This window comes from Carya illinoinensis, chromosome 4 (assembly GCF_018687715.1).
Source record: "Carya illinoinensis cultivar Pawnee chromosome 4, C.illinoinensisPawnee_v1, whole genome shotgun sequence".
Classification (NCBI taxonomy): domain Eukaryota; kingdom Viridiplantae; phylum Streptophyta; class Magnoliopsida; order Fagales; family Juglandaceae; genus Carya; species Carya illinoinensis.
The window spans coordinates 28,279,392-28,306,681 of record NC_056755.1 but is presented as its reverse complement, the minus strand read 5'-3'; the positions used below and the strand labels follow the sequence as shown (position 1 = coordinate 28,306,681).

The 27,290-nt window shown below is 34.4% G+C and overlaps 2 protein-coding genes across 4 annotated transcripts; one reads left to right on the top strand and one right to left on the bottom strand.

Moving 5' to 3' along the window:
- The first annotated feature begins 2,240 nt into the window (after window positions 1-2,240).
- Window positions 2,241-3,778, top strand: LOC122306896. Its single transcript, XM_043119453.1, has 3 exons — window positions 2,241-2,536; window positions 3,197-3,268; window positions 3,383-3,778. Exons 1-3 carry the CDS (start codon window positions 2,347-2,349, stop codon window positions 3,676-3,678), a joined length of 558 nt encoding a protein of 185 aa, XP_042975387.1. The 5' UTR covers window positions 2,241-2,346; the 3' UTR covers window positions 3,679-3,778.
- Window positions 3,779-15,055: 11,277 nt separating this feature from the next.
- Window positions 15,056-24,870, bottom strand: LOC122307703 (3-hydroxyisobutyryl-CoA hydrolase-like protein 5). Of its 3 annotated transcripts, none has more exons than XM_043120752.1 (16): window positions 24,695-24,870; window positions 24,426-24,508; window positions 24,136-24,219; window positions 23,955-24,023; window positions 23,549-23,612; window positions 23,364-23,437; window positions 23,161-23,244; window positions 22,941-23,025; window positions 22,745-22,830; window positions 19,931-20,052; window positions 19,648-19,708; window positions 19,439-19,537; window positions 15,819-15,920; window positions 15,654-15,695; window positions 15,402-15,502; window positions 15,056-15,280 (listed from the first exon to the last, which is right to left on the bottom strand). In XM_043120752.1, exons 2-16 carry the CDS (start codon window positions 24,456-24,458, stop codon window positions 15,226-15,228), a joined length of 1,161 nt encoding a protein of 386 aa, XP_042976686.1. In that variant the 5' UTR covers window positions 24,459-24,508; window positions 24,695-24,870; the 3' UTR covers window positions 15,056-15,225. The 3 variants fall into 3 exon arrangements, with proteins under 3 accessions (XP_042976686.1, XP_042976685.1, XP_042976688.1); XM_043120751.1 differs by having other exon boundaries at window positions 24,426-24,496; window positions 24,695-24,869; XM_043120754.1 differs by having other exon boundaries at window positions 24,426-24,496; window positions 24,627-24,697.
- Window positions 24,871-27,290: the final 2,420 nt, after the last annotated feature.

Genomic DNA, 27,290 nt, shown 5'->3' with positions numbered 1-27,290 from the left:
TTCCCTTTTTTTTTTCCTTTCTTTTTCAGTATTAATATTTTTAACAACATGTCCAATTTTCATTAGGGTTCCTTAAGATCAAAGTAACATGAGTGGGGCCCTTGGTAGGCTTGCGGTGACGAGCTAGCTAGCTTCTCCACTCAGGATTAGTAGCAACGAGTGAGGACCCTTATGGTTACACCCAGAAGGAAAAGTTATATTAGCCGCCCCTTCCCACTCTTTTTAACATTAAAAAAATAATAAAAATAAATAAATAGTAAGTAGAATGAGTCCCAAAAACATTAAAGTTCTGCTATCGGTCTAGTTTATTAGTCCATTGAGTTGAAGCTGATTCGAACTTATTTGAGACAATTCAAGCCAATCCAAAACCATACTAATTTTTTCAAGATTGCGTGAGAGATGGGTTTTCACAACAATATGATAAAATTAAACACATATTAATTACTTTTCTAAGCTTGTATTTGGTAAGAAAGGTAACAATTAATTGAAAAATAAAAATACAGCATTTTTAAAATATTCTGTTGAAGAGAAAAAGAAGAGAAATGAGTATTTTGTTTTTAAGTTTGTGGCTATGAAATAAATAACCTTATAACATAAGAGATGTTATCTTCTTCGTAGATCAAGATATTTGAGAAAAAATGAGGACACTCGAAGCAAAATGAATAAATTGTAATATAATCGAAATTAATAAATAAATTCATGTTTTAATATCTTGTATACATGTTAGTAATATTTGAAATATTGGATTGAATATGCTTTTCACATATATTTCAAGAGTAATTTTACACGTACAATATTTTGTATAACTATGCTTTAAATTGATGGTATTTCTTTAATATAATGTTATTTTTATAAATTATTTTACAAAAATATTCCTCATTGAATATATATATATATATAATTGTGTAAAAAGTTGTTATAATGATTATATGTGTATTATTTTTTATATTTTAATATTTAAACACTCAATTTAAGCCTGTTATGAATTTTGGGATTCGAGAAATTAAATTTACAAATTTATTAAGTAGAGTAATTCTATATATTGCTCTCTCATCTCATTTTGGAAATGTGATACTTTCCATCATTTATGAAACATCTCTTATTTTTTAAAATATAAAAATAAAATGTAGTATGTAGCATTTTCCTATTAAATATAAAGATAATGATGCAACTATAATTATTTCATAACTTGTTTTATAACTAAATAAGTTATAAAATAAAGAAAAATTCTATTTACAATCCTCAAGTAGGGATTACATGTGTAGGCACTTTATTAAAAGAAAAAAAATATCATTTTATGAGAGATATTTTAGTAATTTTAAAAATTTTTAAACATAAAATTACTTATATATGCATTGCAGTTTCTAAATAGAAACTGTACGTAGCATTGCTATAAAATAAATAGATCTTTAAGATCCAATTTTAATTTGAGATGATTACAAATTTCAAGTTTTAAACAGTTTGCAAAGGGATTCTTTGGTTTTTAACATTTGCCGAAATAATCTTTATGGTTGATTTAGTTACACAAAATTAAATTATCTCATTTCATCTTTTATAATCATTATAATTTTTTTTAATTTTAACACAAAGTATAATAAATAATTCAACTTTTTCAAATTTTAAAATAAATTTAATATTAAAAAATTTTATTATAATAATATTTTATTCAATTTTCAACAAAACATCTCATCTTATCTAATTTAAACTACGTAACCAAACGATACATATTCTAAAAAAGTCACAATTGGCTATTTTATCTTTAAGACTTCATTTAGTTACACAGATGAGATGAAATGAAATAAGATAAAAATTAAAAGTTGAATAAAATATTATTTTTATTTTAAAATTTGAAAAAATTAAAATTTTTATTATATTTTATATAGAAATTTAGGAAATTTATAATGATTTACTAGAATAATTATTTTATATTAAAAAAATGATACAACTAATGACATTAATAAAATACACAAATAATATACAAAAATAATTGTATATAAAATTTTTTAAATTATTTTAATTTTGAAGTCAGTCTAGTCAACGGCACTTCTATTTTTATAAAAATTAATGTTAGATGTAAGTTTTAAAGAAATAAATTTCATATAATTAAAAAAAAAAAAAATAGAATACAAATCGGCTTGATTTTATAGCTTCGCCGCATGGAAGCCTCTTGATTCTTGAACATAAACGTGTGGAGGATATATTTTTGGCCAAAATATAAAAATGAGGCGGCCATTACGTACAGCTTCTTTTTCGAAAAACTGAAAACTAACTGAATTATAGCCTCAAAAGTCCTAACGCAATGGAAAGCAAAACCATAAACTTGGTACAATTTTCACGAAAGGATCCATGGCCTTGAATTTCATCGCAGCATTTCTTCACCCAAAACCTTCTACGAGCCCTCCTCCGTCTTTGTTCCCAAAACATAGGCGCCTTCTCAAGCTTCAGTCTTCTTCCCCTCCTCACTTTATAACATCTGCTCAGTCAGACGGCACTGAACGAGGAGTTACAGAGGAGGATCCCCCTGTTTCTTTATCTGGTACTGCAATTTGTTTCCTTCTTTGAGGAATTGTTTCTTTATCTGTTACTGCCTTTTATATCTTTGATTGATTTGTGGAACTGGGGTTAGTGAGAATCTCACCTTATAATGTGGTATGTAGCATAAACTGATCTTCCGGCTAAACAAATAGCTGTTCTAGTCTTTTTTTTTTTTGTTTGACGTTAAAGCTCTTGGTTGATGCGAGATTGACACGTTAGAGTAATTTATAAGGCTTCCAAGTTCCAAACCTTGATTTTTGTGTGCTATTGGCATATTGTTCGTCATAGGGAGAGGAATTCTGTTGCTTCATGTCTGTCATATCTTAATTCCAACACCAATCGGCTAAACTTTTAAGAAACTAAACAAATTCTGTAAGGATCATCGCACGCTGTGGTTTTACTAACTGTGGACACTATGTTACTTGCCATCTTGCGCATTCTGCTAATCTGCAAAGCTTTGTCATGTCACATTTTTTTAAAGGTTCACACTGTATGATCTTCTTATTCAGAAGCTATTTTAGAAAGAAAGCAAGCACTAAGCTTGTGGAACAACTTCAAATATTGCTCACTGATGCAATATACTAACTTAAAACCATTAAAGTTTTAACTGCAAAAATTTTGATGTTGATGCTGATGCACTTTTAATGTTTAAATCTTAAAGGGTCTGTGTCTTCCACTCGGATTCAGCTGGATCTGCTGGAACAACTCACTTCCACTAGCTCAGTGGTTGATGGTATGTGAATTCATCCAACATTGAAATAGTCATATGATTCGATTCTCACTCGTTAATCTTTTTACACGGGTCATTTGAATATGAAATTTACTTGGTGTCATTTATCATCATCAGGTTATCAGAGTGATGGCAGCTCTCAGAGCCGAACAATTCGTGATCAATTAGCACAATTAGTTGGAGACAGAGATGACGACTTCAGCATTCCCTTGGGTAAAAATTTAAAGAAGTTTACTCCCAAGTTCTTAACCATCTCACAGAAGAGAAATGTCAGAAGACAGGCTTACCTGGATGAGGTGTCTCAGAGGAATGATACGGTTTTCTTTGCTACTATTGGAGCTTTCATAATTCTTCCACCATTTTTAATACTAGGAATTGCAATAATAACTGGTTATGTACAGCTTTTTCCCTGACATATGTGATGTTAGTTTACTATAGTGAAGTTATAATTCCTTACACTAAATGCAGAGTTATGAAGTTTATATGACCAATACTTCCGAATTTTTCCTTGTATAATCTTGGCATAGATGATCTGTTATTGATTTTTATGATTTTATATGCCTAGTGAGTTCATTATACTGGATCATGTAAAGCCTTTGGTTTTGTGTAAAAGCAAATCTTTTTTTTTTTTTATTGGCACCGGGTGTCCAAAACAGCATCCCAACTAATCCCAGGGGTGCACAGGCCCTCAGCAAGGAGTTTTCCCTAAGTGCATCTCAGGTAATTCAAGGGAAAAATCCCATAGTCCAAAGCTCCTAGAGATTGTTTGCACCTAAAGAAATTTGAACCTTAGACCTAGGAGGAGCATAACCCCAAGCCCATGGCCTTTATCACATACAAATCTTTCAAAGAAGTATATTTGTTTCATCCTCCCCTCTTAACAGCCTAGGACTATGTTTCCAACAAGCATTGAAATAGACAGCTTCACCCATTAGATCAAATGGAAATTTTCTTCTACAAATTAAGAGGCAACTTTATTCCAATAACTTAGAAAACTTCATTGAATAGAGACACCAATTTTTGTTTATCAGTTCAAACTCAAAAGTTTATGCACATTTGCTACTTAAGTCAGGTTTGACATTAGCACTTATGTCTGCACCATTTTTACCAGTGGGTGCATCTAGTTTCCTTTTCTTTCTCTACGATTTTCTAAAAAGAGTTAACTTCATGGGTACTCAGCCTATACTGCAGCAGCAATCTATAAACCCCCAACAACAAAGTATAAAATAAAGTGACTCGAGGAACTTAGTAGTTGCGTGCTATGTGAACTTCAATGTATTATTGACATGATTTTGGCCTGAGAAGTAGAATATAAAATTCTAAAACAAAGACATCCTTTAAAATAAGGTATCTGTTTGTGTTAAAATAAATTAATGCCATTGTTGTGTCCACTTTAGTTATTTTCTTGCATGTTTGTTCTGAAACTGAAGAAAAATGCTGAACACTCTCTGTTTCTGAGCTACTTCTTGCATTTGGAGAAAACTTTGGCTTTTGTTCAGAGTGTTCGTGGTTGTTCTTCCGATTGATCTCATCTGCTGTTCTTCCGGTTTGATAAAAGCGAAAGTTAGTTCCTTTTTCTTGCATAATTACTTTTCTCAGGATAATTGATTAGTAGGCCGCTAGGTTTTTTCTAATTCATGAATCTGGTAAACACAGTTAAAGATCAAATGGCTTCTGCTTTATGTTGCTTTAGAAACCCACTACCTTGGTTTGCAGTTCTTGCTCTATTAATATTCCTGTTTATGTTGGTTTCTCGGGCTAGCGTTCTCATCCTTGTTCCAGCTTTCGTCTACAGTATTTATCTTGTCTGCTATTTACTTCACATTCTCAAAGCACAAACCAGTGGTAGCTAAGAACTAAGAAGGGGATATATGGTCTGAACAAGAAAGTTCATCGCAGATGGAAGATGAATCAGAAGCTCAGCCCGAAAGTGAAACTAAAACACAAAAGGACAAATCCGAAACACAGAGAGAATAAGGAAATGTGGGCAAACAAAAAAAACTAAAACTAAAACGGTGCCGTTTTATATTTTCCATGTCAACGACGTTTACCCCACACTTGTATCATCCGACTGCATCCAGCATTTTTCTTATAATATAAGACATTGAATATGGAAGGTTCTAGGTTGGCTAGAGGAGAGACCCACGAAATTTCCCTTAATTCCCCTTCTTGCTCTTTTAGAGTCTATGTTTTGGAGGTTTTTTCTTCTTTTCTATTTATTTTTTAGACAAGATTTTTCTTAAACGAAAGTCTCTCTATCTTATTTCATATGCCAATATAGTGGTATTAAGAGCAAGGTTCGAAAAAAAAATTGGTTGGACGTGGAGGTTTGTAGCAGGAAAACAAACCCCGTAAAAGACAATAACAATGACAAAAATATGGGAGCCAAGCAACTATCATTTCACTTTCATCTTCATATTTTGGATGAAATAATTAATTGTTGTTGAAAGACAATTGTTAGAAACTTTCCTTTCACTTTCCTTTCAATTGTTGTTGAAAGTCTTATATGCTGTTGAAATGAAAGTTTCTAACAATTATCTTCATATTTTGAAAATTTTTTGGATCAAATAATTGTTGAAGAATACTAATTAGTTTGCTGGAGAAGATTGATCCCATTGTTACCGTTATTAAAGAAACTAAAGAAATTGATAAGTTGAGTGTTAAAGAGTTGATGGGTTCAATTAAAACATTTGAGCAAAAGTTGAGTAGGCACTCCAAAAAATCAATTGAAAGTACCTTTCAATCTAAGCTCAATATTAACTCAAAAATGCAAGAAAGAGATACATTTAAAGTTATTCTCCTAGTGGTGGAAGACATGGAAGGGGAAGAGGAAGAAATGGAAGAGGAAGAGGAAGAGGAATGAGTAATTTTGACAAAAATGGAAATGTGGAATCCACTCAACAAAAATGTAGAATTTGTAAAATAAGCAGTCATATTGATAAAAATTGTTGGTTTCGGGGAAAACCTCAATGTCACAATTGTAAAAAGTTAGCATATTAAAAAAGATCGTTAGTTAAACAAGAATGAACAAGCAAATTTTTTCGAAGAGCAAGAAAGTAAAGCAAACTTGTTTTATGCTTGTCAAGTGCATTGGAGCAAAAAAATGATGTGTAGTTTCTTGATAGTGGGTGTGGTAATCACAAGACCATAGATGAAAGTACTTTTGTGGAGATTGATACTTTATCAAATTCCAAGTAAAGATGGGAAATGACTCCTTAGATTAAGCAAAAGGAAAATGTACAATTGCTATAAAGACAAAGAAATGCACAAATTACATTCAGGATGTATTGCTTGTTCCGAATTTGAAGCAGAACATGACAACTTATACAGCATGGGTACTGTAATACCCAGGTCGAGACAGGGCCTAAGCCGCACCAAAGGCTAGACCCACAAAGACTCTACACGGTGTCATTTTGGTAAGTTGACTCTTTCCTCTTCAATTCTTCTTTTTTTTTTTTCCTTTTTCCATTACCCTCTATCACTCCCATGCTCGAAGCCCTCTCTTACCTCCATCATCACTACCCTTTTTTTTTCCCTTCTCCTCAAATTCTAATTCCTGCACGATTAATGCAATTTTTTTTTTCTCACATAAAGTGTCACCTTATCATACCAAGATACTCAGGCTCTCCCTCTCTCTCAAAATTTTTTTTGGTTCATCTCACGTTGCTGCTACGTTTTTCACAAGCCTTGCACACTCGTCACCGTTGGTTGATCTTCACTGGTAAGTCACTTTCTCTTATCGTCTCTCTCTCCTTCTCTCTTTATGTTGCTCTTGTATTCAATATGAACCCTAATTTTAATTTTGGATTTGTGTTAATTTGAACCCTAGAACTTTTCCTTCTATGTCCGTTCGACCAAAGTTGTTAATGTTATCTCTAGCATTTGCTCTTCACGCAAGTGAACTCTTTCCCCTCAATCTTCTACTCTATGATCTCATCTTCACTCTTACTCTTGTACACATAGATTCACATTCCCTCTCTATTTTCACACACCCTCTGTTTTATTTTCACTCACATGCCCATTCCTCTCATCTTAATTTATGAGACTGTAACCAATTTCAGATTGTACTCTTACTTTCTTTTGAGTCCAACCATCACAAGCACACTTTGTGTGAATACTAGAAAGTCAGACTTCTCACTTTCTAAATCTCAATTTTTTATTTTTCTCTTGATGTTCTTTTTTTTTCTTTTTTTCCAAATTCAAGTAATTAATTTTTATGTGTGTATTTTTTTTTTTTTTTGTATATATGTATCTTTGGAAGATGTTGATTTTTTTATTTCGTGTTGGGAATTGTGGTTTGGTGATGAAGGGTGGATGGTTTGTGAATTGATGTGGGTTGTGAGGATTGTAGTTGCAGGCTATATATGTTGTTTTGTTGGAGTTTGAAGTAATTGTTGGGTATTGTTGGGAAATAAGAATGATGGAAGTTGCTAGAAAATTTTCTTTGGGTTATGTTGGAATGATGAAATCAATAGACAATGTTGTATTCTTTTATGTTACTGGCTAGGAGTATTTGATGGTTGTTTGAGTCTTTTTGTTTGTGTGTGTGTGTGTGTGTGTGTGTGTGTGTGGGGGGGGGGGGGGGGGGGGGGGGATTGTTGAGGTGGATTATTACGAAGCTATTCGGGTTTTTAGGTGACTATTCGAGCTTTTTTTTATGATGGAAATTAAGTTAGTAGGGCTGGTTTGGGTTGTTATCAAATAATTAGTAGTTTATTGAGTTAGTTTATTAAATTTTTGGTTTATATTTTGACTAGGTGGTGATAATATGCGAGTTCAAACCCAAGGTGTAGATAATACACGGAAGTCAGGTAAGCGGGGTTCATATATTAGCTTTGTACAAAAAAAAAAAATGAAATGAGATTGACTTTGAAAATATGCATGTTTATTTTTTAAAAGAAATTTGAAAATGACCTCAAATGTTTGTTCTGCATATGCATGAAATCTTATAAGAGAAAGTGTTTTCTATCATGACTGGTGTAAACATGAGCTAGCTTTTGTGCATTCTTTTTCTGAACTGAGAAAGAGCGAATGAGTCTTTTTGAAAAGTTTTGTTTTGATAAAATGAAGATGTTCTTATTCATGAGATCTAAAAGTTTTGCTGTTAATACATGAAGATGTTTTTATTCTGATTCCAAACATAAGAAATGATATGAAGTTGTTCAGTACTTGGTTTTGATATAATGTGGCCTCTAAAAGCTTTGGTATGAGATTATGAATACGTATTCTAATAAAAGTCTGATTCTGTTGTGCTATTTTGTTTCTGATACGGCCCCACCATGGATATAATAGTGGTATACAGCCCCGCCATGAGTATAATAATGGCATACGGCCTCACCACTGGTATAATGTGACACAACCCTACCACAGGGGTTAAACATGATATTTGTCTCGATGTTATGCTATGAGATTATATGAATATAATGTTTCAGATTGGATATGCCAAAGGATTTTGCCTTTTTTGGGAAAAGTTTATTTTCTAAAAAGTTTCACTCTAATGTTTTGTAATAAGATCTGAATCTGCATTCTAAAAGAAAATATTTTGTTATGCATTCTGAATGTTGTAAATGCTCATGTTTACATACTAGTATATCTACTTTGCTTACTAAATTGTTGATAACTCACCCTTTTATCTCCTCAATATTTTTCAAGTGAGTTTGATGGATCAATTGATGATCAGTGATAGAACCTTTGGGCAAGATTAGCGTGCTTAGTAGTTGGGGTGCCTTGGGGTACGAAAGATGTGGTGTCTTATTTTTATTTTTGAAAACGGTTTTAATTAGGTTGGATGGTCACGAAGTCTCTCGTGAACCTTATTTCAGCCATTATGTTTCTTTTTCTTTTGACATGTAGATATGTTCGGTTTTTTTTTTGGTTTATTGTGTTGGGGATCTGAATTATTATTTTATATTGGAGGTATTTGTTTTTCTAATTTGAAGTCTTTGGAAGTAAATGTTTGAAGTTGGAGAATATTTTAGTCTTGTTTAAGTTGATTATCAGACGATAAGATATAACTCTCCGGTCCTCCGAGAACAAGGTGTTACAGGTACTCTTTTTACTTTGAAGGGGGTTTTGAAATATTTATAACAAAGGAGGAATAAGATAAGTTGTGGCAACAATCAAGATAGAGAATAATAGAAACTTTCCTTTCACTTTCCCTTATTAAAATAATATGGCCTTAAAGATGGATGTGAGAGATGAGTCATGACTTTTGCATAGAAGACTGGGACATTGAATTTTCAAAGTTTGAAGACTTTCCAACAAAACAACATGGTATATGGGTTGCCAACTATACAAGAAATGCAAGAGGTTTGTAAAGATTGTGCACTTGGCAAGAACCGCCAAGAGTAATTTCCCAAGAAGAAAGCATGGAGAGCCAAAGCACTATTGAAATTTGTCCATACCGGTGTATGTGGGCCTACGTTAACACAAAGTCAAGAAGGTAATAAATATTATATAATTTTCATTAATGATTTTTACAAGAATGATGTGAGTGTATTTCTTGAAGCAAAAGTCAGATGTTTTCTTAAGTTTCAAAAAATTTCAAAAGTTTGTTGAGAGGTAAAGTGCACACTTTATGAAAAGTGTTGAGAAGTGATAGAGGTGGTGAGTACAACTCCAATGAACTTGAGATGTTTTGTGAAGATTTTGCCATGGAGAGACAATTAACGGTTGGATACACTCTACAACAAAATGGAGTGGAAGAAAAAAATAATAGAACCATTTGTTAAGATGGCAAAATCTATGCTTCATGAGACGGGGTTACCTAAGTCTTTTTGGGGTGAAACGGTATATACGGCGGTTTATTTTATGAATAGATCTCCAACAAATGGGGTAGAAAATAAAACTCTATTTGAGGCTTGGTGCTGAAGAAAACCATCTTTGAATCACTTGAAGGTATTTGGTTGTATTTGCTTTGCTCATGCTCCAAAAGAAGTCACAAGTTTGATGAAACTAGTGAAAAATGCATCTTTGTGGGTTATAGCTCAAAATCATAGGCCTATGGACTCTTCAGTTTGAAGAAAAATAAGTTGACTATTTGTGGAGATGTGCTTTTTAATGAGAAGGCCTCTTGGGATTGAAAAGAAAAGAAAGTTCAAGATCAAATTACTACCTTCAATAGAGAATTAGAGAATTAAGAAGATGAAGTTGAAAATGTTCTTGAAGCTCCACAAGGGATATCTCCTATTGCTAGTTCATAATCATCTCCAACTTCTCTGTTAAGCTCAAACTCCCCATCTCCAAGTTCAACTTCAAGAAGAATGAGAAGAATATGTATATGCAAGTTGTAATTATTTTGTTGTTGAACCAAAGTGTTTTGAATATGCAATTAAAGAAGTATGGAAAAAAGCCATGGAAGAAGAGATTTATATGATTGAGGAGAAAAAAACATGGGAGTTGGAAGAGAGGACAAAAGACAGAAAAGTTATGGGTATGAAATGAATTTTCAAAACAGAGTTCAACCTCGATGGTTCCATTCAAAAGAACAAAACAAGACTTATAGCAAAAGGATATAGTCTAACACCCTAGAATTGATTTCCAATAAACTTTTGCACCTATAACTCGACTTGATACTATTAGAGCTCTTGTTACTTTGGCAGCTCAAAAAGGTTAGTTTTTGCATCAACTTGATATAAAATCAATCTTCATAAATAGAGTTTTGAAAGATGAAGTTTATGTAGAGCAACCACGAGACTTTGTAACAAAAGGAGAAGAGAAGAATGTGTACAAGTTGAAGAAAGTTTTGTATGGCCTAAAATAAGTGTCGTGGTTTGAACTTTGGGTTTTACTGAGCGGGCCCTCGGTTTAAGTCTTGTGGCTTTTTTAGAACATGGGCTCTGGCCCATTTCCTGCCTGGGATATTTGTCCCAACACACCCATCTGATGGGCAAACTAAAGCACAATGCGAGGGTAGATGGCAATCCACCTTGCAAAGAGGTTACCATTAGCCGGCTCTTCGTGCACCTCTCCGTGCAAAGGATATGGTTACCATGAGAGTGGCTTGTGTTCGTACCTTTGCTTCATGCATTGAGACAATTTGTAATACTTGAACGTGAACCATCGTTCCCTAAGCTCCCAGTGTAGTACCACAAAGGTCAGAGACTTTCCTCCCTAGCCCCACCCTCCCAACTCAAGGAGTGAATTTTTATTATTATTTTATATAGAGTTACTCTTGTTTATGGTAAAAAATAAAAACTTCCGACCCAATTCGATCAACCGAAGTAATAGTGACATCTGACAGCTGGGGTTTAGTGAGGTTGGATAATGCAAGCACATTTATTCTTTAAAAAAAAATTGTAATTTTATTAGAAAACAAATGTTCAATCAATCCAAGTTGGGACAGAAGACCTAATTTTGAGTCGGGTTGGATCAAGCAACAATTCGTGTTAAGTAGTGTATGGACTTCTTCTCAAGTTAGCTTGTGAATTGCTATTTTCAGGACATATAGGGTATGTATAGAAAAAAAAAAAAAAAAAAAATGAACAGCTCTGGAATGCTTTCAACTACACTACATACACCCCTCCACAAGTACTGTTCATTTGTTCTCGTAATTTCCCCATGCTACGTCTTGAGTAATGTACAGGATATGCAAATTTTTGTATTGTTTGCACCGTTCATGCTCCTTGTCGAAAGTTTAGTATGTCTTTAATTCCTTTAATTTAATTTTTCTTTTCTTTTCTTTTCTTTTTCAATAGGAAGATTTTGAAACCATGATAACAACCATTTTATTCCCATACATTAAACAGAGAGAAACACACAGAAACCAGATAGATGACATGCACTGGTATTAGGGGTTCGAGATGATGATAGTTTTTGCTCATTACACAACGATTTATGAAACAAGCAGAGCTACTGACCAGATTTTCTTTTGACTATTCTTTCACCTTTAAAGTCGCATAGGGTGTACTCTCATATTTACCATGCCACCTGCAATTTGGTTTGGATAAATAAGATTTAATAGTAATTTTTCATTCCCTGATAATTTTGATTGATTCAGTAACATAAACATTCCATACTGTAGATATATAGACATTGAAGCCATACTGACCTGTTGTCCTCTGGAATCTGGAGCTCCAAAATCTCTTTAAATTGTTGAAATATCAGGTCTATGTTCATACCGATGTATGTGGGCCTATGTCAATACAAACTCAAGAAGGTAACAAATATTATATAATTTTCATTAATGATTTTACAAGAATGATGTGAGTGTATTTCTGGAAGCAAAAGTCGGATATTTTCTCAAGTTTCAAAAAATTTCAAAAGTTTGTTGAGAGGTAAAGTAGACACTTTATGAAAGTGTTGGAAAATGATAGAGGTGGTGAGTACAACTTTAATGAACTTGAGAAGTTTTGTGAAGATTTTGGCCTGGAGAGACAATTATCAATTGGATAAACTCTATAACAAAATGGAGGGGAAGAAAAAAATAATAAAACCATTGTTAAGATGGCGAAATCTATGCTTCATGAGACGGGGTTACCTAAGTCTTTTTGAGGTGAAGCGGTATATACAGCAGTTTATTTTATGAATAAATCTCCAACAAATAGGGTAGAAAATAAAACTCTATTTGAGGCTTGGTGCTGAAGAAAACTATCTTTGAATCACTTAAAGGTATTTGGTTGTATTCGCTTTGCTCATGTTCCAAAAGAAGTAAGGCACAAGTTTGATGAAACTAGTGAAAAATGCATCTTTGTGGGTCATAGCTCAAAATCATAGGACTATAGACTCTTCAGTTTGAAGAAAAATAAGTTTTTTTTTTTATTTCAAAAAAGTTGAAGGTTACATGTCCAAAAGTGACTCCTTCCCTAATTTTATTAAAAGCCCTTACTTATGGTGAAGGAATACTGAATAAAATCAAACCAAAGACACCAAAAAAACCAAAACTCAAAAAATACAAATCAGATCCCAAGTTCATCCCAACTTACAACCCCACATTATTGGGCCCTAATATATGAGAGACCCCATTTATCGTACGTACAAGCCCAAGAAAACTGCTCTCTAAGTTCTTCTCCCCAGAAAACAAAAATTCGACCCTTCGCCCCTTTCTTCACAAGAAAATCAGCAACCATGTTTGCTTCAAGATAAATATGCCATACATTGACATTCATCACACGAAATAAGTTGACTATTTGTAGAGATTTGCGTTTTAATGAGAAGGCCTCTTGGGATTGAAAAGAAAAGAAAGTTCAAGATCAAATTACTACCTTCAATAGAGAATTTGAGAATTAAGAAGATGAAGTTGAAGATAGTATTGAAGCTCCACAAGAGATATCTCCTATTGCTAGCTCATTATCATCTCCAACTTCTCCGTCAAGCTCAAACTCCACATCTCCAAGTTCAACTCCAAGAAGAATGAGAAGGCTATGTTTATGCAAGTCGTAATTTTTTTGTTGTTGAATCGGAGTGTTTTGAATATGCAATTGAAGAAGAAGCGTGGAAAAAAGCCATGGAAAAAGAGATTTATATGATGGAGGAGAAAAAAACGTGGGAGTTGGAGGAGATGACAAAAGACAAAGAAGTTATTGGTGTGAAGTGGATTTTCAAAATAGAGTTCAACCTGGATGGTTCCATTCAAAAGAACAAAACAAGACTTATAGCAAAAGGATATAATCAACATCCCAAAATTGATTTCCAAGAAACTTTTGTACCAGTAGCTCGACTTGATACTATTAGATCTCTTGTTGCTTGGTAGCTCAAAAAGGTTAGTTTTTGCATCAACTTGATATAAAATCAACATTCATAAATAAAATTTTGAAAGAGGAAGTTTATATAGAGCAACCACAAGACTTTGTAAAAAAATGAGGAGAAGAATGTGTACAAGTTGAAGAAGGTTTTGTATGGCCTAAAACAAGTGCTCCAGTTTGAACTTTGGGTTTAATTGAGCGGGCCCTCGGTTTAAATCTTCTGGGTTTTTTAGAACATGGGCACTGGCCCATTTTTTTGCCAGGGATACTTGTCCCAAAACACCCCCTTTGCTAGGCAAAGCCAGACTGAGGCACAATGCGAGGGTAGATAGCAATCCACCTTGAAAATAGGTTACCTTTAGCCGACTCTTCGTGCACCTCTCCGTGCAAAGGATATGGTTACCATGAGAGTGGCTTGTGTCCGCACCTTTGCATGGTGCATTGGGACAATTTGTAATACTTGAAGGTGAACCGCCTTTCCTGAGCTCTCAGTGTAGTACCATGAAGGGCAGAGATTTTCCTCACTAGCCCCACCCTCCCAACTCTAAGGAGTGAAGTTTTATTATTATTTTATATAGAGTTACTCTTGTTACGGTCAAAGCTAAAAACTTCCAACCCAATTCGATTAATCCGAAGTAATAGTGAAATCAGATAGTTGGGGTTTAGTGAGGTTGGATAATGCAAACATAATTATTCTTTTTAAAAAATATATATTGTAATTTTATTAGAAAACACACGTTCAATCAATCCAAGTTGGCACAAAAGACCTGCTTTCAAGATAGATCGGGTTGGATCAAGCAACAATTCGGGTTAAGTGGTGTATGGACTTCTCAAGTCGCTTGTGAATTGCTGTTTTAGGACAGATAGGGTATGTATAGAAAAGAAAAAAAAAAAAAAAAGTTGAACAGCTCTAGAATTCTTTCACTTACACCCCTCCACAGGTACTGTTCATTTGTTCTTGTAATTTCCCCACGCTAGGTCTTGAGTAATGTTCAGGATATGCAAATTTTTGTATTGTTTGCACCGTTCATGCTCCTTGTCCAAAGCTTAGTATGTCTTTAATTCCTTTAATTTAATTTTCTTTTCTTTTCTTTTTTCAATGGAAAGATTTTGAAACCATGATAACAGCCATTTTATTCCGACACATCAAACAGAGAGAAACACAGAAACCAGATAGATGACATGCACTAGTAATAGGGGTCCGAGATGATGATAGTTTTTGCTCATTACACAACGATTTACAGAACAAGCAGAGCTGCTGACCAGATTTTCTTTTGATTAGTCTTTCACCTTTAAAGTCGCATAGGGTGTACTCTCATATTTACCATGCCACCTGCAATTTGGTTTGGATAAATAAGATTTAATAGTAATTTTTCATTCCCTGATAATTTTGATTGATTTAGTAACATAAACATTCCATACTGCAGATATATAGACATTGAAGCCATACTGACCTGTTGTCCTCTGGAATCTGGAGCTCCAAAATCTCTTTAAATTGCTGAAATACCAGGTCTACGTCCTCATCATCCAATTTTTCGAGGGATGGTGGCTCCCACTGCAGAATTAATGATTTAGAGATTCAGAGTCATGTCACTAATATTAGCTAAATAATTAAAATTAAAATAAAAGTAATTTTCAAATGACATGGACATTTTTTCTGTTTAAATTCAACATCTATTGACTACTGGCATTCATATGCTTGTTACCTTTGGAGCATTATCCTTGTCAATGGTGAGCGCCCTTATACCCTTTTTATCATCAAAGAAAAAAGAAACAAACATTCAGTAAGGTGTAGCAGATGAAATATTCTTTCTTCCATGAATGGAGGACTTACTGTAAATTTATGAAAGTACTGAAATTGCAATAGTCACCTCGTAGACATCCTCGGAGATTGTGGTACGCAGTATATTCATTGTGAGTCTGAATTCCTTTTTCAGACAATTGGACAGTGTTTGCTTCCTCCCTTCACGAATCTGGAGATGTTTAACAAGCATTTGAGGCAACATATGGAAGAACTACCAACAAAACAAGAAAACCTATCTGTTTCTAACACTGTTATAAAAACAGGAGTGATAGAGAGCAAGAGGTGACGTTTTTATTCCATGATGTCAAAATATGAGTCATAAGAACAAGTAAGAACAATTTCAAGTAAAAATCCAAAGTTTAAGAAAAAGGTAAACGATTGCTGAAAGGGGAATTATGTGAAGAATGAATGAAAAAAAAAAGGCACTGTGTTCCAACTAAATGGACAAATCCTGGATTTGTCTTTAGGAAAATGTTTTTATTAATTTTAATGGACAAATGCAATCTTATAAAGCAATTCACTAATTAAATTCCACAAGCATTTAGGGCAACAAGTACACAGGATTCGTTTATCAATTTATTTTACATGTTCAATGTAACCAAGACTTTCAAACCACTTAACAGCAAAAAGGATAAACATAATGTAAGCAACGGGGAAAACATCTGACTCATGTCAGGATGATCTTCAATGCTATAAAATTTAAAAATAAAGGGAAATATGCTTTTACACCCCCCAAACTACCACTAATTTTTTAAATGTGTACCATAAACTGCAACAACTGTATATTTGCACCTACAGACTATACTTTTTTTTGGCAATTTGCATCAAAGGTTTAGATCTGACCATAGAGGTTGATGAAATTAAGTTACACAGTACAATCCTGATGATCATATTGTAAATGCTGCAAACAGCCAAAAATTGGTAGTGTACGATGCGAATTGAGGTTCTGATAGTTTGGGGTGGGAATTGAAACATATACGTAGCTTGAGGAGATGCATGAATTTTTCCGTAAAAGAGAACCACCCATGAATCCATGAATGGAAAATAATAAAACATATACACAAGGTGCATTCAATGGAAACACCACCATTGGGTAGGAGTCATCACAGTACAACAGACATGGAAATTTCTCATAGTCCCATTGCAGCTTCTTTGCTATTCTTTAAATGCATGCAGGCCAACTAAAACATTAACAAACCCTTGATGACTCCTGTATGAAGATGCATATTCAACATAACCATCACACATTGACACAATCTACAACTCAACAACCTCTTTAACATGAATGATGGCCCATTTTTAGCAACATATTCTTCAAGCTTTCCTTATTGGCCCATTTTTCCCTGGCCACAAAAGCCTTTGAAGAAACCTGAGTATGTACCACTTATCAGAAGAGAGAAGCGCACAGAATATGTACAGTGTCCTATGAACTCGCACCACTTTACCCCTAAGCCACATCTCAACATAGTCAACAAAAAATCCCAATGGATATGGTCATAAGCCTTCTCTAAATCTAACTTAGATAACGTCCCGAAACCCTTAATTGAATTATGTTATCTGGGCATTCATTGACAATAAGGACTAAGTCTAAGATCTATCTCCCCTAATGAATATGTGCTGGATATGAAATTTTCCATCACCACTTTCATCCTGTTTGCTAAGACTTTAGAAATGATCTTCTAGAAAAATCCCAAAAAGCTAATGGGACTAAAATTCTTAGGCCTCATTTGGTTACACAGTTTAGATGAGATGCGATAAGATGTTTTGTTGAAAGTTGAATAAAATATTGTTATAATATAATTTTTTAATATTAGTTTTGTTTTGGGATTTGAAAAAGTTGAATTGTTTATTCTATTTTGTGTGGGAATTTGAAAAAGTTGTAATGATTATATGAGATGAGATGAGATATTTTGGATTTGGGTAACCAAACCAGCACTTAATCTCCATACCCTGATTTCTTAGGACATAACTGCAACAAATGTGGCATTACGGCTTCTCTCAAACTTCCCCCTAAAATTGAACTCATAGAGAACATTCCTTAAGTCTTCTTTGAGCAACACCCAACAAGACCAAATATCACCATTTTGGGCTTCCAGGAGCTCATGTCACATTTCTAAGAGTCAAATATCTTTACAAAAGCACATTGGTTATAGATTGTCTCGGTTTCTTTGGAATAGTTATTCTCTTCATGAAGCGATTGTGGTGGCTGACACTTATGACTAGGCTTGAAATGTGCATTACAATTTAAGTGCTAGCCTTCTACGTATCTGTGCCGCATTTCATCCCAAGGAATTTATTTACCAAAGAACCAGTCCCTTGGCTATTGATGGAAGGTACAAAGATAGGTCATGGAGATTAGTTTTTGAAATGAGAGGCGATGTCCCATCCACATGGTTTCACACAAGGTTATAGCTACCAATAACCTTCTGAGGTCAGCTAACTACATGCTTGGCAACTGTTCAAACTTACGCCATAATCCCTGAGAGTCCTGCCTTCTTTGATATGAATAAGGCCTCATCAAAATGCGCAAACTTGGCCAGTAACACCTTTTCAAAAACTACCCACAAAATGGTCAAGCCTTCTTCATGTACTTGTTGCAACCACTGGAGCCTTTGATTACTTCTCCTTCCAGGGGGAGGAACCTAAAGTGGCTCCTTGCTCTCGGGTGTGCCTTGATTTACAATGACTAAGCTACTCTATTGGGATGCTCAGTAGGATTAGTACAACTTGGAAATCAACATTCAAGTAATTGGTGGGACACGAAGGGTTGCCTCATTCCTTCTCCATTGATGGTCCTGATGAACTCCCTATTTCCAAGGAAATGGAGAATGGTCACTCGGAAGGCCACACGACCCCCTAAGAGTCTCCAAGATCTCTTTCAAGGCTCCTTCAACAAGGTGCATCCATCCAGAGTTATGTGTACCCTCACCTCCAAGTGATGGATGCATTCATCTATGCAATGCATGTCAGCTTTTAGCTTGTCTATACATTCTTTGTAGGTGACACAGTCCTTATACCAATTCATGCGCCACAGATGACAAGGAACAAAAAAGAGACACGAGTGACATTAAACAGAATCACGAATTCAAGAGACCTCAAAATTTATCAAGATTCTACCTGCTGCTTCTATGGCTATTCTTTCTACACAAAAAACACCTCCAGCAATCCAAACAAACAGAAATAGCACCCTAATAAATCCATCATGCAAATGTGTGTTTGACACATTATTTGTATCTTCCCCACATGTTCCTGAAGCTTGACTGATATGGGTTGAACTTTCTCCCCCACTGCCCATCATTTCATGCATGATATCCACTCTAGGGTCCGAGTCATGCATGATCGTTTCTCCTTATGGATTGGAATGTTATAGGCCATATGGAGCCAGGGTTGTGGGTGATGGGGCATATCAACCACAACATGTTCAAGCTCTGAAAAGAGGAGGCTTTTCATGTTGTGTGAAGGATACAAATGTGTCATGATTCATACAATACATGACTGAAAAGCTTTAGGAATAGAGCCTTTACAATTGCACCTTGAACTGAGTCTTGATATTCAAGTCTTGGGTGTCTTTTATAAACTCTTGATGTTGCAAATTCCAGGCCAAATTTTTATCCCTTGTGAAGCATTCAATGTAAGCTAGAAATTTATCATGGCATTTGTTATGAATCAAATTGCACAAACCATTACCGATTTTAATGTTATTTTCAATCCTGTAGGGGATGATCTCTTTAAGCCCTTAAGATATGCACCTATCCATCCATTTCCTTCCTTGCTTGCCTCAGATTCCTGAAAAGCAGATTACATACAGACTACATGGCTCAGCAAAGATGTGGAGATTTAATAATAGGATGAACTTCTCCAATGGAATTTGTGAAAGGAAAAGGAAAATTACTTACAAATGATTTTATAATGTCCACAACATTATTCTTGGAAAAGCATTCATCAATTATTGACTTCCTGAAAGGTAACCAAAACCTTATTGTTAGCAATATCAGAAACTGATGGTATCTCGGATCCCATTCGTAACAGCAGCTAATGATAATCTTTGGAACATATGGCATCTTGTCCTCCCATAAATAAAGGGTGAAGGGAGAGGTTACATGGGATATTACGTGTTTGTTTGTTTATATAGATATAAAAATATATTTAAAGACATAAAGCACTGATATGATCCCTTACTTGTTTAATACGCTATTTTCATCAAGCTGAACATCCACAGAGAATTCTTCAATGGCAGATTTGACCGCATTCTTATCACCAGAGTTCAAACTTATCAAACGCTTCTCTAGCTCAGGCAATTTCTGATCAACGGCAAAAAATGGTAAGTGGAGTGATATAATCAAGCAAACTGAGTTCATATTTTCTTCATTCAGAAGTCAATGAAAAATGGGTCACTGTGAAGCTCTTGAATGAATTAAAGTTCAATTTGTCATTAACAATTTGTTCATAATATGTATAACAAAAACGAAGATTAGTCAGATCTACAAGATATCATAATTAGAAAATGGTCATTCACCAACACAGCTGGTATTGGATCAACAATTAAATACAAGGAACTGGTGCTTACAAGTCTAGGAAATTATAATTATTCCCCTGGATTTTAAAATAGCCTTGACAATGAAACAAATTTGCTTCACATGACATTTGGTGTAATTTTAATTTCACAGCATGAAGGAGATTATTTCTGGGGTTATGAATGAATGAAATTTGTCTAATCTAATATTTTCATATGGAAAGGACTACAACTTACTTGATAGATCATTTCAATCTAGTCAGGTTTGGATTTGAAAAGATATTGGAGCATGAAAAGGTCAAAAGCGCAGTTGGGCATGGACTTATTTTTTAATTAACTCTAAAGATAGCATTGTAATGCAAGGAGTCTTTTCTCCAATCCTATAAATTTTCATACAGATTCTTTATTCTTTTCAATTTCTTGTAATTGCTTGGTTGAATAAGCAAAATTTCTAATTACGTGCAGCATATAGAGCTGATACTAAGAGGCTCGAGACCAACTTTTATAAGAACTCCAGAAAACATTGAAAAGCTAGGGTCTGGGACCAATTACCACAAAGGATGGCCATTTCCTACAATGATTCCCTTTGATCTGATCGGCACAAGATCAACAGCACTGATGGTGCCAAGAAGAGTTCCTCAAATTAAAATGAAAAAATTCAAATGGTCAACAGTTGTTACTTATTCAATCCATCCTTCACGTCTGACCCACAAATAGGCCAACCATATCAATATATTAAAATATCCCCATGGAAATTTGTGTTATTAGCTCTATCAAATTTATTCATTAACTCCTAGGGATTGTGGCTCAAGTGGTAAAAACCTTGGTCTTGGTGGTATGCTCCCCCCGGGTCTAAGATTTAAATCCTCTTGAGTGCAAACAATTTCTAGGGGCCATCAGAATGGGGGAACTTCCCATTGAATTACTTGAGCTCCCCTTGTGGGAAAATCCTTGCCGAGGGCCTGCGCACCCTAGGATTAGTCAGGACTTTGTTCTTGGATACACGGTGCCAAATAAAATAAAATAAAATTTTATTCATCCCCCAACGCCCTGTCGCTCAAATTCATATCGCAGTATCTGGTTTATCACCATTCATTCAGAGGATCTTGCACACTAAAATTTTAGTTCCTGATACTTTCGGTCAATACCATCAAAACCTTAGATATTTCAGATACACTTTCACAAAACTTATCTTTGTTACCTTCTCTTTGTCCAAATTATGTCTTCAGATACACTTTATTTTTATTTAATGTAATAAACACAAATTACACAGCAACTAAAGAAGGAAGAAATGCCAACTTTAACAGATAAAGAATAGGTATGAACAAAATCTGTTGATATTTTAAGAATAGCCCAGTGGTGTAGCAGATAGAGCAGCAAAGCAGAGAATAATAAAGCACATATAAAAGAACCTGACACGTAAGGGAGGAGGCAAGCTTGCACTTCTCATTATGCTAATAAGCATCTGTTATTTTGGATAATAATGGGGATCAAAGTTCTCATAAAATGAGAACCTGCTTGGAACAGAGGCTGTCTAAAGAAGGAACAATCTTCTTTCCCAAGAACTCAACCAACATTATATGCACTTGGAAAATATAAAAAATCAACTGAAGAGGTCAGTCATCCTGATAGTTCCTCATCAATTCTATGATAAGTAGAATTCATGAGGAACTACGAAATGTAATAATTAGACTTTTTAAGTCCATTACTGAAAGTTCTCTGTTCCTTCTCTTTAATTTGCAAATTATATGGTAGGGCCGTGCTGTCAGATATTATTTGAGGCTCTATTATGTCACAAAATAGTGGGTATAGGATAGTTTACAAAAAATAGAATAACCAGCAAGAGGACCAAAAAGAATGTCATAATCCAACTGTAGCATAGACATCATGTTGCATATGATATAAAAAGGTATATGGCCCTAGATAAACATATATGATCAGAAAAACTTCTCAAGAATTTTTAGTGTTAGAAGTCTAAGGCTTTTGACTTATATTGAACTTTCAGAATATTAATTTTCCATGATGGGGAGAGCTGCTCCATCACCTGCCATATTTGCCTAGTCACAACTGGAAAAGGAACCCCAATTTTTGTTGTAGAATCGATGAAAATATTGTACCCAACAAGAATGCATTGAATATCTCCTCTTTGCCGGCAACATTTGATACTACACCCAACAAGAATGCATGCGAATTTCTACCGATATAATCTTGTTACTGAATAATCATGTGAATATACTCTTGTTGAAAGCAAGATTATGAAGCAATAAGTTCCCAGTTCTATTTGGACGTGTTGTCAGATTTTTCCATTTCCTAGTCATTTTTGTATATTAAGTAGAGTACATCAGTATAAATTTCTACTTTTATTTGGCCTTGCCACTTTTCATTGAAGTGCGCTTTTACGAATACTTGACACCACTGAATTGTGAAAATATATCAACTGGCGACAAGGTTGGATTCTAGACAAGTGCTCTCAAACTAACCTCAGAAAGGACAAAATGGGTTGCCAGTCCAGCAGCAACCAATTCCTTACCATTCAGCCTAGCTCCTGTTAAGGCCAAGAATTCCCCTGCAAATGTACCCCAGGTATTACTAGTCATTTAGCCAATAAACATAGGAAGATCTTTGTCATATATAAAAAGATTAATTTCAATCTCCTCTTATTAATTTTATGCTAACCTAAATGCCCAGGGAGATGAGAGAGCATATAGGAAAAGCCACAGTCAGTGTGAAATCCAATGCTTGCTTCTGGAGTAGAAAATACCTAGGCCACCACATTCATTGCATACACCACAATGTAATTTTGCGTTAAAACACAGAATTGGAAATTAATCCCATAAAACCAAAACCAACAGACAGATTTGTAAGCAGAAGCATCTGACAAGAACCAAATACACACTGTTTTTTCTGTGACAACCGAGAACTTCATTGGGACCATCAAAGCTGCACCTCCACCAATTGAAATTCCATGCACAAGGGCAACCTGTTGACAGCATTACAAATTGAGTAGTAAATATCGACCATTTCATACACAAGGCAAAACTATAGCACATATATTTCCTCTACATAATTTCATCATAAGGGACAACTTCAAAATGGTACCTGGGTTTTCTTATAGGTATGAATATGATAACAAAGCCAATACATTCTATAGACCACTTCAAGGCAAGAATCCTCTGTCAAGATGAAATTCAAAACCCATAAGTAACTTTCATCTGCATGCTGTTGCATAAAGAACCATGTAGAGAAAGGAAAGCCATAAAGTTTTTTGACAGTAGTGTATTTACTCGACTTTCTGCCATCATAGAACATTTTCAGATCTCCACCAGCAGAGAAAGCTCGGCCAGCTCCCTGGATAAGATACATGACAATCAACATAAGAAATTTTAATGAACAGACCTACCACTTCATGTAGACAGAATGCAAACTATTAGTAAGTATACAATTGTATATATATAAGTGCTATTTCATTAGGCTATGTTTTTTTCAATGGAAATATAAACATTTTCGCAGTTAGGTGTTTTGTAGGAACAGAAAATGGATCACATATGCAAAGTCGATAGTAACGCCAGAAAATATTTTTCACCACATTTATTTCCCAGACAATGAAAATGAGTGATCTTCTCTCAAAATATTGTTGTTATAAAAACGTTTCCCAGATAGTTCAGACATTCAGAAGGATTTAGAACTAACCTTGATTATTACAAGCTCAGCTCTGTCGTCCTTCTCCCACTTTTCCAAGTATTCCGCTAGCAGATAAACCTGGTTGAAGGAAAACAAAAATAAATAAATAACTACTTGTACACAAAAAACAGAAGAGAAGAGGACCAACAGTTCAAACGAAGTCAATGTGAGTCAAATTTATCGAACATACCACTTTATGTGAGATGACATTCAGTTGACGAGGCCGGTTTAAGGTGATCAACCTCACATAATCTATTTCTTCTCCGAGGACAACCTAAGAGCCATACTTTTATTTTAGCACCAATTGCGAGTAATATAACCACAGATAATAAAAATAACCATAGAACCGGAATAAAAAAAAAAAAAAAAGTAAAACCGTAGACGCAACATGAATAAACAAAATAAGGAGAAAATAGAACAAAATAATATATGGAGAAAGCTTCAATTATCTCCGTCATTAAAATTTTACATAAAGATTACCTCCTCGTCTGGGCGTACAGTTTCTTGTGCCATCAAAATGACTAATTCGGCGTTGGATTTGACTCCGACAACTGCATAAACAACTTAAATTAAAAGAATGTCAACCTATTCATTCCCTTCTTCAAGCAAAACCAACTCCTTAAAACAATTGATCAAAGCCAACAGCCCAAAAATTTCCAAAGATTCTAAAAAGAAGCTTACATGGGAGGAAGAAAGATAGAATCTACAACACTAGGAAACATGGAGAAGAAAAAGAAAGTGAGACTCACACAAGCAGTGAAGTTGCAGTGGTCTGAGAGAAGCAAAAGAGAGTGCCCCAAACAAGGGGTATACGAAGAGTAAAATGGTGCAGTAAATTCAAAGCTTGGGTGGTTGGTACATACCCCATGGAAAGAGACAGGGAGAAATGAGAGGAAAGATCAAAGATGGGCAGACGATCTTCCTCCACGCGAGAGGTTGTCATCCAACTACCACCAACCACCACCGGCCAAACCCCACACGTGTTTTTTATACGCAGCTGAGTGGCTCCGCGTGTCCTTCCAACGGTCCCTACCAAACCCCCACATGTTTGACGTAACGTAATTTCTTCCCTCCCTCTTGCAACGAGACTATTTATTCTCCGGCTAGTGACAGGCGGTTAGCATCCTATTTACTACTCGGAGTACTATGGACTTAACAAATTTTAATTAAAATTTAACTAAACAATTCATTTTTACAAATTTCAGTTAGTCATTTTTTACAACACTAAATAATAAGTTCAATAAATCTTTCATCATTTTATTAAAATATTAATTTTTTGGACAACAGTAAATATTTAATAAATTGCAAATGTTATAACTTCTTTTATGTGTTTATTTATTAATTTGATGTACTCTATTCCCTCTTGATGGTTTAAATGCAGTAACGATCGCATCAAAAATGTGAAAGAAGCTTGAGAATCCAAGCTGCAGAAATCGCATAAAAAATGTAAGAAAAAAATCAATCAAAGCTTGAGAATCCAAGCTACAGAAATCAAAGTGAAAGAAGAATCCAGCATTATTTTACTCTAAAAATAATATTTAGCTAGTGTGTTTGCCTCAATAAATTTAGCCAACCACTTGGTTGAAAACTAAATTTACTGTAGCTTTGTTGAGTCCATTATAGGACTTTATTTCACATGTTATAATTATTCTTTAACTATAATTTAACTTTGTTGAGCTCATTATTAGTGTTCTTATAAAAAGAATTTCATTTTTTAATATTTTTTAAGTATTTTTTTAACATTTTTAATCATTCAAAATTTTTTTTAAAGAAAAATAGATAATTTTATTAATAATCACTTTCTTAATTATTAAATAAAATTAAAAATTTTAAATAAAAATAATAATAAATAGATAGTGAAATATTTTTCTTTTTGTTTTAACTGGTGAGGGCTGCACGTGCTTAACTACGTACTAATCATACCAACGCGGTTGGTGAAAGCTTATAAGAAATCAATTTGTGTCCCGAAAAATTCTATTCATTTTTCACACACATCATATATCATATTTTTTTTAATTTTTATATTTTTTTTTATTTTACCAAATGTGTGGAATATAGATGATAACTAAAAAAATTCAATTAGTTTAAAAAAATAAAACTAAAAAAAAAATGATATGTAGTGTGTATAGATGATGAGTAATAAAACTTTCAAGTACTATTTAAACAACATAACTAATAATAATTAAGAACATATAAAAAAATATAAAATAATAAAATAACAATCAAAATTTATATTTAAAATTTATCTTTCAAATTAAATTATGACATATAGATTGTGTGTAGTGTAAAAATATTTGAATAGCATAAATATCTCTCTATAATAATAAGCGCCTATCGCGCTTCTACAGGAATGAACAGTGAATTCATACATTCCATTTTTTTTCTTCCGTATTTATTGCATAGTTACTTTTTTAACCTTTTGTTTTCTTCCTTTGTATCTGTTTATATAAGGATGTTTTGGTCTTTAGTGAGGTTGTGTCGGTGATATTTTTTCATTCGTCTCTCTTCTCTCTTATCTCTTTGTCTCCGCTCTCCATCTTGCTGAACCTCTCTCTCTCTCTCTCTCTCTCTCTCTCTCTCTCTCTCTCTTGAATTTATGTATTATTTTGTTTATGGATTTGATGATCTGTGATTTTTATTTGCAGAAGAAGGAAAATATTACTCCGATTAGCTTGAAGATCGTGGTAATTTTAACTCCATGTCTTTTTTCTTTTCAACTCCTCACCCATTGATGTTAAGCTAACCTGATCTTCATTGGGTTTCCATCCTACAGTTTTACGGATTCTTGCCATTTTAACGGTCCAGATTAATTCTATCAGTTGCTCTTCTTTACCGTATGTAGGCTCCACAGAGTTTAGAGAGAGATTTCAGAGGAAAAGCCATAAGCAGGTCAATCTTATCTCTCCGATCCCCAAACCAAAGGCTGAGGAAGAGAAGAAGCCTCAGGAAAAAGAGACTCTCAAGCCTGAAGAGAAGAAAGAAGAGGTTTTTTCTTTAATTTTTTTCGAGGAAACAAAATTTTCTGTAGATTTTTGAAATCTTCATCCTTTTTTTTATTTGCTGATTCATTTGAGGCCTCTAATTGTTTGATACAACCTCATATTGTCTCAGTGTCTTGTTCCTTCCCGAAACCTCCAAGACTCAACCTTTATTCTCAAACCGTCGACTATAACAGAGAGCCATGCCTTGAGGGAGAAGAGAGAGGTTACCGAGAGAAAATCGTGGCTCAGATTCCCTCGGCGTCGTCGCCGGAGAGGGGTGTTGTTGTTGGTGTTGGTGTTGCAGTGGTGGTGGGGTCAGGGGTGGCATGGGCTGGAGTCCATCGATGCCTATCGATGCACTCTA